This window comes from Podarcis raffonei, chromosome 8, assembly GCF_027172205.1.
Source record: "Podarcis raffonei isolate rPodRaf1 chromosome 8, rPodRaf1.pri, whole genome shotgun sequence".
Classification (NCBI taxonomy): Eukaryota; Metazoa; Chordata; class Lepidosauria; order Squamata; family Lacertidae; genus Podarcis; species Podarcis raffonei.
The window spans coordinates 36,091,329-36,102,681 of NC_070609.1; the positions used below are offsets into that span (position 1 = coordinate 36,091,329).

At 44.1% G+C, this 11,353-nt stretch overlaps 1 protein-coding gene and 1 long non-coding RNA gene across 2 annotated transcripts; one reads left to right on the forward strand and one right to left on the reverse strand.

Annotated features, from left to right (window-relative positions):
- Positions 1-2,030: 2,030 nt before the first annotated feature.
- Positions 2,031-8,945, reverse strand: LOC128419011 (myeloid cell surface antigen CD33-like). The gene is made up of 5 exons (XM_053399249.1): positions 8,732-8,945; positions 7,004-7,306; positions 6,165-6,314; positions 5,218-5,264; positions 2,031-2,926 (listed from the first exon to the last, which is right to left on the reverse strand). The coding sequence occupies exons 1-5, from the start codon at positions 8,943-8,945 to the stop codon at positions 2,783-2,785; spliced, it is 858 nt and encodes a 285-aa protein (XP_053255224.1). The 3' UTR covers positions 2,031-2,782.
- LOC128419018 (uncharacterized) lies at positions 4,360-8,869 on the forward strand. The gene is made up of 3 exons (XR_008331799.1): positions 4,360-4,538; positions 6,197-6,412; positions 8,803-8,869. It is a non-coding gene; the product is annotated as an uncharacterized LOC128419018 (long non-coding RNA).
- Positions 8,946-11,353: the final 2,408 nt, after the last annotated feature.

Sequence of the window (11,353 nt, forward strand, 5' to 3'; positions counted from 1 at the left end):
GGAGGAGAAGAGTGGAGAGGGGTGGGGAAATTTCTTTGTCCCCCTGCCAGTAAAAATAACCTCTCAGAAGCTCCTATTTGCATTTCAAGAGAAGCCTCAGTTACCACCACTGGAGAGGCTTCCCTCCAAATGCAAATAGCAGCCTGTGAGAGGCAATTTTTACTGGCAGGGGGGCAGGGAGTTATATTTTCCCACCTCACTCCCACAACTGCTCTATAACTAACAACAGGCATGCATAGTAATTGCATTCAAGCAATTAACATCACAGCAACTTCGACCCTGAGTCTGCCTCTCAGCTGCAAATTATCATGCCCTTCTACTTGTCTGTATCATCGAACCAAATTTAAAGGTCCTTGGGTTGATGGCATTACGGGGGCATTGCGGTAGACAAAGAGTACAGGCAGGTTGCATAAATCAGGCAGAATAAAATCAGTCAGACCTGAGCAGCCAGACAGTGCAAAGGATGTGTGGCTCTGTGGCTTGATCAAGCTAGCTTCTAGGGCTGCATGTGTCATTCCTCTCCTCTTGTTCGAACAGCCAGGGCTGCACCAGGTTCACAGACCGTGAAAGAGAGCACTCAGCTGTGCAAGAGGGCTTCCTCCACTTTCCCTGTCTCACCCCCCCCCCCTTGTTTCCTGCCAAGAAGTTGATGGGTGAAGCATCTGTGCACACAATCTCAGCTACTCCAAATGAACCTGGATAGGTGGGGGTCATGGGGTGCAGATTATCTATATGGGGGGATTCCAAAAGAAGGCAAAAATGATCTCCTGGACTGGGTGGTGCAATTGGGTGTAATTTCAGACTATGGACTTGGTGGGTTTTTTTTTTCTTTTTGGGGGGGGGTGGGGATCTTAATAGGGTGCTACTTCAAATGTGTTGAGCCTGCCTTGCTACATTTGAAGACCCTGCTTCTCATTCTGTTCTGCAGGCCCTGGATGTCTGCCTCAAAACTCTGCCCTAAAGGCACCATGGCCTGGGGGGGCAGGCAGGGTGTTGTCAAATATTTGAATACTCCCCTCTGGAGAATACTGTACAGTGGTACCTTGGGTTACATACGCTTCAGGTTACATACGCTTCAGGTTACAGACTCCGCTAACCCAGAAATAGTACCTCAGGTTAAGAACTTTGCTTCAGGATGAGAACAGAAATTGTGCAGCGGTGCAGCAGCAGGAGGAGGCCCCATTAGCTAAAGTGGTGCTTCAGGTTAAGAACCGTTTCAGGTTAAGAACGGACCTCTGGAATGAACTAAGTACTTAACCCGAGGTACCACTGTATGTACATTAAAAGACTGGATGATGCTGAAGAATACCCTGGCCTTGACACACTATGTGTGAGGAAGGGTCGCTGTTGGTTTTCTAACATGAGGAAGCAATGAAACGTGGTTTTCCCCAGCTGCAGTCTTCAGTGTTTATGGTCCTATGAATTCTGGGCAATGTACAGTTACTGTGGCATGAATCTGCACAATATGTTGTGACAGCAGAGGGCTTCTTCTGAACCAAGGTAAGACACTTAGGTGCTCGGCATTAATAAAACTGCAGAATTTAAACACTTTCTTTGCAAATGAAGAGGACAGGGAGAGAACCGGACAAGTGGAGGCCACACAACTTGTATCCCAGCAGAGAAGCAATTGTGCCCCTTCTGAACCAAAGGAAAACATTTTTCAGTTTAGTTAAGTGCTAACGATCTGTAAAACAGCAATGCTTAAGTGTCCACAATATCTTTGCAAGGGAGGGAGATGGGGAGCACACCAGAACTTGGCCATGCCCATGACGTCTAGGTGGCAACACCCCATGTCTTTGTAGCCCTACTAAATCCAATAAGCGCCAGCTGCAACTGGCTGTACCACACAGTTGTCCATTGTCTGAATGTGTACTTCAATGCATGGCTCTGGCAAATGACAGAGAGCTGGTAGAATCATCCAAGTGTTGAATTAGAAGGCACCCCAAGGGCCATCGAGTCCAACCCTGGGCAATGCAAGAAATCATTGCTCGTCATTTGACATGACCCACAAATCCAAGCCTCTTCTCTCTGTCCTTGGGGATGGAAGCTCTTGAGAGCAAGAGGGGAAATATTATATATGGAGAATTTCAGCTGAGATCTCCAGTTGCTTGACAAAGACTCCTGTCACACACATTCATAACAGCATTGCAGCCACTTCTCTACAACCAGATCAGATGCACGGTCTCTCTCACACACCCAGTTGTTACATTTGCTTGTGGCAGTTGCGGGAGTATGACCCACGCAATTGGCCCCCTCCCACATGGTAAATGTATTCACAAATCCACACTGCAGCCATGTGGGGAAGTGGCTTCTCAACAGCCGCAGGTGGGAATGAAGGAAAGCCAGCAGCTCTTGGAAGCAAGTGCATTCATTCCAAATGTTGGCTCTGGAGGACACCCAGCCAAGGGACCTCGCCCTAGTCAGTCACCCTCTTTGCAGCAGCTACCACATGCTTCCTACACCTGCTCCTTTGGAAGGAGGGAGATGGCTGAGATGGCAAGGGTCAGTGATGGCGAGGGCCAATGATGGCTTCAGCAGCATCCCAAGAGGTGGACATCATGACCAAAGATTCAGGCTGCCCAGGAAAAGATGAGGAAGAAAGGTGGATGAGGGCGTCAGCAAATCTTCCAGAATGTGGGTCGTCAAGGCAACAGCTCCGTTGTTTCTGAAGGGACCAGGAACAGTGTCATAGGGAATGGGGGTCCAAGGGCTTTTGAAAGGCGGCTCATGCCTCGCTCCCATCCTGTTTCATTTCCTCTAGTGCAAGTGGCTGGTTTGGAGGCTAGATCTGGCTGTTGCCAGCTCGCTGTTTCGGTTTTGTTCGCACTTCCGCATAGATCACCCCAGCATCTGGTTCCACTTCCTTTTTGTTGAAACGAAGGCTGGCATAGGTCAACTCTTTCTGCCGGCTGGTTAAAGGAAGATGCTGTTAAGAGAAAGAGAGGGGACGGGGAACAGAAAGTTTGTTTCATTCTGTCTGTGGTGGTCTTGAAAGCATATTGTCTGCAGATGGCAAAAGAAGCTGCAGAAATAAATATATACATTGGGAGCTTTGGAGCAGGCGAGAGGGGAAATGGATAGAGTAAGCAAACTTTTGACAACCTGGTGCCCTCTGGATGTTGTTGGACTGCAACATCTGGAAGGTACCAGGTTGGCAAAGGCTGCCCTTCCTCAAAGAAATAGAAAGAGAAAATTTCACCATCCTGGGGAGGCAGCACCACAACAGGTGTATCGCCGTTTTACTCCCCCTCTAATAGTGAATTCGTGTGATAAGTGCAAACAGAACTAGAATCAAAACCAGGCCACTAAGAAACAAGAGGAGATGGGAAAGGTATCAATCAGCATGTTTGGGGAAACCCAAGGTTTGCAGAAATACATTTCAGGGTAATTTATCAATACCCTAAGGGATCTCCCTTAGGTGATAGATATAGATATAGATAGAGATAGAGATAGAGATATAGAGATATAGAGATATAGAGATATAGATATATAGATTAGATATAGATATAGATATAGATATAGATATAGATATACATATAGATGATATAGATATAGATTAGATTTAAAAGACTTAACACAAATCACAGTCCAGTGATGACTAACCACAGTGGGTTTTTGGGTTTTTTTAAAAAATGAGTTGCCACTACTCATATCTTGATTAAAGTGCCATGGGTGACAACTTAAAATGACTGCCCTGGGCAGGGGAAAAAAGTGACAGTACTCCATAGCAGTGAGTAATGTCACCCAAAAAAACCCACTGACTAAAAATATTCAGTAGCTACAGAACACTGAATCTTAATTGAGAGAGAGAAATGAAAGGAGGGGGAATAGAAAGGTGAGTCTGAGGACAGCATGAATGGGCTGATGAGCTCTCTGCTGGAAGAAGGAGACCCAGCGGCCTGCCAGATGCCTGTGGGAAAACTGAAAGCAGGATTTGAGCAGTTTCCCCTCCTGCAGTTTCCAGCAACTGGTACTCAGACCTTATTACCTCCAGCTCTGTAGGCAGCATAGGTGCCAACTCCCTGGGGACTTGGGTGCCTGAGCACCCACAAAATTCAGTGCCAGGGCCAGTCATACTGCATGTCACCCATGGCCCCGGGCACCCATGGTTGTGGGGCCAAGTTGGCACTCCTGCTAGGCAGAGCAGTTATCATGGCTAGTAGTCATTGATAGCCATCTTTGTGGGAAATTAGTAGCCAAATCTAACAATGCATATTCTTGCTAGTTAGCATGTGAAGGGTTTAAGACTACAGAGCTGTACTGCTGATAGGCAGACCCAGGCCATAAAAATGTATTGGTAATTGGTAGAGAAGGCTCAGTGTGATGTCATTTCCCTGCCTCTCTTGAGTAGGAAGGAGCATAGAGTATTTCCTGTTCTTTTCTCTCCCTCCTTTTCTCTTTGACCAGCAATGGAAGCAGATGGATATCCAATTGCCCTGGTTGAGGCACATGCATGAGGCTGCTTTTACTGTAAATTCAGTATTTTGCCTGCATTTATTTTACTGCTGTTGCTGCTGAGAACAAATGCGTGACTATGAGTGAGTAACTCATATTTTAAACTTACTTCTCAGTCTGTTTTCTGATTCTTTGCTAATTGGGGTAAGAAAGGGGTGCCAGCTTATTTTGCAGCTGAATTTCAATAAAAGAAGGCTTCACAGCCTAATTCATTTTTCTTCTTCTACGGATGGGGCTGCATTTTAAACAAAGCAGTAAGCTGATCTCTTTCTATGTCCAACCCAACCATGTGAGCACCTAAATTGCAATTATTATGTCTTCTCCTACCTATTTAAACCATCCAGAGTTCCAGAGTTTAGCTATCTCCCAGTTGGGAAGTGATAGGATGGTAGGGAAATGCAGGAGTAAATAAAGATGAGCAGGGATGAAACAGACTTGTCCGGGAGTGGGATGAACCCATTCTATTCCAACCAAACTCTAGAGTGGATAGCAACATGTGGAAAAGATCCTATGATCCCTTTTAGGGATGTTAGGCTGCCCTGCACAAGAAAGTGACGCCTAGTGCTCCCCACTGTGAATAGAAGGCCATTTGGGCAGACAAGATGACACTCAGGGTGGACCAGAGTGGACATCCCAATGCACCAGATACCTCAGAGCAGGTGCGGGGAGAAGCCTAGAGTGGCCCCGGCAAAGCCTAGCACAGCCTGGGAATTTATAGGAGCAGGATATGTGTGTTCATTATGTAACAATAATCCCTCTTACCGTTCCTGCTTCTTTGGTTGAAGCACCTTCTGTCTCTGTTGTGCTTTCTGGAATGGAATGATGAAGAGAAATTTGAAAGTGGTTAAGCATTAAAGAATCCCAAGAGTGAATGAGTCAAGAACACATGTGATCGATGACACATTCCACAGAAATTCCTTGTTAACCATCCTGGGTGGAGATGGGCACTAATTTGCATTTCTGAGACTTCTGGGGGATGGCTGTAGTCAGTGCTTTTTTTCTGGGGGTACGCAGGGGTACGCATACCCCTAAACATTTTGTGAATCTAAGTTTGGGTACTGTCCTTCATCATAAGATCTCAGGGCAGTTCACTCAATGAAGGACTCTATCTGTGGAACATTGTACCGGTAACTCATGGTCATTTATTTTTTCCTCCTCCCAAGCTATCCCTTTTTTGTGTTGTGTCTTTTAGAATGTAGGTTTAAAGGCTGGGGCAGTCTTATTTCTGATCTTTGTAAGCTGGTCTGGGAGGCTAGTTTTGGCTGAAGAGCAGGTTGGCAATGTTCTAGGTATATAAATGAATAACAAAATACACATACTTCAAATCTTTAAAAGTGGGAGACTCATATAAATAATTTTTACCTCATATAAATAATTTTAAATATTGTTTTCTCTAATATATGCATTTCTATGTACCCTAGCACATGCATTTTGGGGCATGTTACTTGGTTGGGTGGCAACATTGCACATTTCAGAGAAGCACGAATTTGGAAGGATGGTTGTATTTCAAATCAGAGATTGTTTCCAAAAATGTGAATTTGGAAAGTTTGCATCAAATCAAATGAACTGAATTGCAGTTCTTTCCTATCACAGTTTGCAACACCTCCCTGGCATGCCCAGGGAAGCATTTGCAAATGAACATTGTGTGAGCTAATCCGTTTACCTCCCATATGACCTCTCCAAGGTGCTGTCAGGGGAGAGAGCCTTACCTTTAGCCCTCTTCTTGTATCTCCATGCTAAGACACTGAGCAGCAACAAGAGGAGGAGGATTCCTGCTGCAGCTCCAGCTCCAGCTCCAATTCTGGCTCCAATTCCATCTCCAGGACTTCCACTGTCAGTTTCTAGCTGCTTGTCACGTTCTGGTTGAGAAGGAATAAGAAAAGAAAGACCCCCTTGGTGGTCTGTGGAATGAAGCAGGCAGGCAAGATTCTGCTGCTCCACAGGGCTCCATTTGAGGGTATGGCTGACACCCCAAACTTTTGTTCATGCCCAGGTTCCAATTTCAAGAAAATTAGCATGGATATAGGACCAAAGGGTAGTGGATCACCAAATTGATTTGAAAACTGGTCATTAAGTTGTTTTGTATTTTATGGCTTTGCTAGCCACTTTGAGACTTGTGGGAAATGATGGAGGTTTTATACCTAGAAAGTGGAAGTGGGAGCAGTGGAGACACATTCACTGTCCTTCAGTCTTTCAAAACATCCATCAGCTCATCAGCGATAACAGAGCTGTGTCCCCAGGAACAGCTATTTATTTGTTATGTATCTAACTGAAAACAGAACTTGCAACCTGCTGAGAAATGTTCTCCACTCCCTCACAACAGTGGGGACTTTGAACAAGAAAGGGGAGGGCAGAGGATGGAACAATTGGAAGCTCTTAACGTCTGGTTTGGGTCAAAAGTGACCCAGAATTTCTATCTTTCTACAACTGGAAAATTTTCTTTTCATTTTCTTTTATAACCCAGTACATTTCCCACCTGTCAGTTCCAAACACCTTTCCATCTCATTCCCTGTAGAAAGGAAATCAGAAAAAAAATGATTCTGTTTACCAGAGATTGTCACCATGGTCCCATTTCCACGGCCATTACTACCGACAGCACATCGGTACATTCCAGAGTCATTCCTTTGGACATTGGGCAGAATGAGAGAAGCCGGGCCTGTGGTCACGCTCAGAGTCCTGCCTGCACCTGTCACCTCCTCCTCATGTCCATCAGTGCCATTTTTATACCATGTGACACTGTAGGGGAGGAGTCGCACATTCTTGGCAACTGCAATGCTACAGTTTATAATGAGTGTTTGCCCTTCCATTCCTTGGATGAAAGCAGGTGACTGGATAACTGACAGATTAGCCGCTGTGGAAAGAGCAGAAAAAGCATTTGACAACTTCAGTGTGCGACCTTCAAATTGCCAGAGGAGATAAAGTCTGCATCTGTGAGACTGGGCAAATAATGCCAGATTTTGTGGCTTTGAGTTAAATACGCAGCCATGGAACTTGTGCATGGAACGATTGACTTCTTTGAAGTTTGCGTTCTTGGCTTTTCTCTGGATCTTTGTTAGGCTGAGCACTGAGGGTGCCAAATGGCTTTAGGAGTGGCTGTGAATGCAGCCTTCAGTGTGGGCCAGAGAACAGCCCTCCAGTTGTTTAGGACTACAATTTCCATCATCCCCAGCTAGCAAGGCTGCATAGCGTTGGAGCTGATGGGAGTACAGTTGCGCAGGCTGGGGTTCCCGAGAGTTGTAGTCCAAAACATAATGGAGGTCAGCAGGTAGACAAATGGAGAATGGACCTGTTGGAGTGCTATTGCTGAAGTCTGAAGCTACATGAGGCAGACAGAGAGAGATTCAGATCTGTTTCATCACAATCGAATGCAAACCACATTTGCACTTCCCCCAAATATATACAAACCCAAATGCAGCTACATGTTGAAATTCACACGTCCCCAAATTTGGCAAAGCAATGCTCTATCCATATAGTGTCTACAAAAATGTGAACATTAAGGGGGAAGTGTATACAAAGATGCATATATGTGTGAAAATAGCATACAAAAACTCATTAAATTGGCACTAACATGCTGACAATTTTCGTGAGGACTTTTTTTAAAAAAAAGTAAACTGGTGTGGAGATGTGGTGAACTGAACTTAAGACTGAAAAAATGAGACACCGAAAGAAACTGAAATTGACGGATCTTCCTGCCTTTAGCACAGAGCAGAAGATTTGATGGCCTGTGGTGGGCCAAGGAAGATCCAGCCTGTGCCTGATGACTGAGAAGTGTCAGCCTGCCAAACATAGGGTGGAGCTAAAAGCAAACACTCTATCGTCCACATGCTGCATTTAAAGCACACAGGTGTCCACCGCCGCCCCCAGAACCTTGGGAAGTGTAGTTTGTTAAGGGTGCTGGGAATTGTAGTTGTGCAAGGGGTGAACTACAATTTCCATTATTCTTTGGGGGAAGTCATGTGCTTTAAATGCATAGTGTGCCTGCGACCTATATGCTTCCCCCTTAAATCTGGACATTTACCCTGTGATTTTAATTTTTTCCCAGGAGACCATGTGAAAGGGATTGAATGACTGAAAAATTGTGTCAGCTTCTGACACCTCAGGCTGTAAAAGGTTTCCTACCACTGCATTATGGAGCAGAAATACAGACTTGGGTCTTGGAGTATTATCCAAGGATCCTGAGATGCTTCAAATGGAGAGTTACTATCCTCTGGGGTGCATTCCTATAACCTTCTCTGCTCATTGCTTAATAACCAGATAGAAAGTTCCCAGCACTTACTCGTGATGACAACATGAGATGCAATTCCTGATGATTTTGATTGATTTCTTGGTTCTCTCCCAACGTTACAGATGTACAACCCTGAATCGCTCACAGTAGCATTTGTGAGGGTGAGAGAAGCAAATCCTGCTCTCAGGTTCTGAGTGATCCTGTACGAGCCTGTCTTGTTAGCCTGCTCAACCGCAAGCCCATCTTTGTCCCAACTGACATACATGCTGCTGTTCCTGCCAACTGTCCTGAAGCGACACTCGATGGTGACATCCGCCCCTTCCACTTCATGGATGGATCCAGAAGTCTGGTTCACCTCAAAGTCGGTAATTTCTGCATGAAAGAGATGTCGTAATCTGCACCCCTACTGAAAGCATTGGACACTGAAAAGGTAGCTAGAGTGGAAGAAGAGGGATTGACGCATTCAGAAAAAGCACCTTGGACAGCCTAGGACTGGACTGCTTTGAGGAAGAGATGGATATCTATGTGTGCGTGTGTTTTTTAATAAAAAAAAAAGATAAAACAACTATGGACAGTCAGAGAATCATCTCTGAATACTCCAAAGAACTTTGCCAAAGTATATATGCTAAAATCATCACAATCTTAACAAGCACAACATTATACATAATAACCTCCATTGCTTGGATTATTGCCCACAATTAAAAAGATATATAGTATCAGCAGCAGTCCTAGTCCGCAGAGTTTATATACAAAGGCAGGAGGGGAAAATAAAAATAAAATATGTGCTTCATGAATGCCAAACTGTGCTGTAGACCATAGGCACTGTTCTGCTATATGTATCATTGTTTGTATGATCCATAAAGTTGCCTCAGATTGCATAAAAGTTATCATAGTTCCTCTAACCTCTTGCTGTCTTCAATTTCCATGTCAGTTTTTCTAATAATGCTACCTGCCAGATTGCATTATACTGCTGGTCCATGGTCAATAATTGCAATGATTTCCATGCCCTGGCAATGGCCGTTCTTGCTGTGGTTAACAGAGGAGTTATGAGTTCTTTGTTCCAAATTCAAATTCATGGCGTAACCTGACAGGTTAAGCAGAGCCTGTCCTGGGGTCATGGGTACTATCTGACTTGTGATCAAAGATATCTCTATAAAAACATTTCCCCAGAACTTTTCAATTTTTGGACATGCTCACCGCATGTGTCATTATGTCCTTATAGTGGGACACCCTCTCCAGCATATGGGAGAACTGGTTTATAAAGGCGAGTCAGCTAGGTGTTAAGTACCAGCCATGTATGGTTTTAATGGATCTTTCTCTGTTTGTTGCTAATATAGATTTAGGTGTCTATGTGTTTGTGTGCTCTGCAACATAAGAGAGGCAATGGGAGAAAAGGGGCCTCTGCATCAGCTCTGCTGAAAACTGGCAACTTTTGACTGCTTTTCTCATTTTAAATAATCACAAGAAACAAGTTTATGGACCACAGTGCAACACAAAATGATTAAAGCAGTGAGCACAGCAAAAACAGGATAAAACACAGGCGTACGAGCTCTAAGAAAAATAAAATGAATTGATGAGAATGGGTATCAGATGAGTGAAAGTGTGGCAAGGCTGTGGCTCTGACCTTACCCCACACTTTGTGTCAGAAGACTTTTTACTCACATGGCGCCCCCTCAAATGTAATGTGTGAAGGACGCTTTCATTTTGCACATTTCGGAAGAAAAATGGACCCCATAGATCAGTTACTGGAATATCCACGGTGCTCCCATTAGACTAGAGAGACACTGATTTTTATCTAAACTATTGTCTTACTTTGGAAAGCTAATGTGGGTTTTCTGAAAAGTGTTGAGCAGCCTCAAATCCCCACAAACATTCTCCAATCCACAAATTATACAAGTGTTATACTGAAGCTACCCTGTTAAAACAGATTTTGGAAAGAATTCAAGTATTTACCTATGATGGTCACCTTTGTCCCATTATTGAGAGGTTGAAAATTCTCATCGGTGATAACGTTACACAAATAAGTTCCAGTATCCTTCAAATCCACAGATTTCAAAGTGAAATTACTTAATTTGTCTTTTAGATGTGTAAATATGTGAATTAGGCTTGAGTTAAGCAATTCCACCTGTTCATTGCCTTTAACTTTATACCATTTAATAGACCATTTGGTGCTGTTTCCATGGAAGCTGCACTGCATATTCAGTGTTGATCCTTCCTCCACAGTCATAGTGGCAGGTGTTTGAATCACTGAAGAATGTGGAGTAGCATTCATAATAGACCCTAAAATGGCAAGGGGAAAAACGGTGTAACAATATGAAAGATTAACCTAAAAGCACAATATCTGTCATTGAGCCACAAACTTCCCAATGCAATTGCATCCTGAAAATTGCATGCATGCAACTGCAAAGTGCATGTATGCATTCTGCATATTTGCAAGGGACACAAGTCTGTCTCTCTCCTGAGACATGTTCCCCTCTGCTTTGATCTTCTTGCAACAGCACATGGTTGGGCTAAATTTAAAATTTAAAATTGCAAACAGTTAAAACAAAATACCATCACAGGAATAGGGCGGTTCCTGAAATACACCTTCCAACTCTATGAGCCTATGAATACTGGAAATGGGCTGCTGAGGGGAAAGTCCTTAAAGTAATGGAAAGCAACAAGATAAGGTTG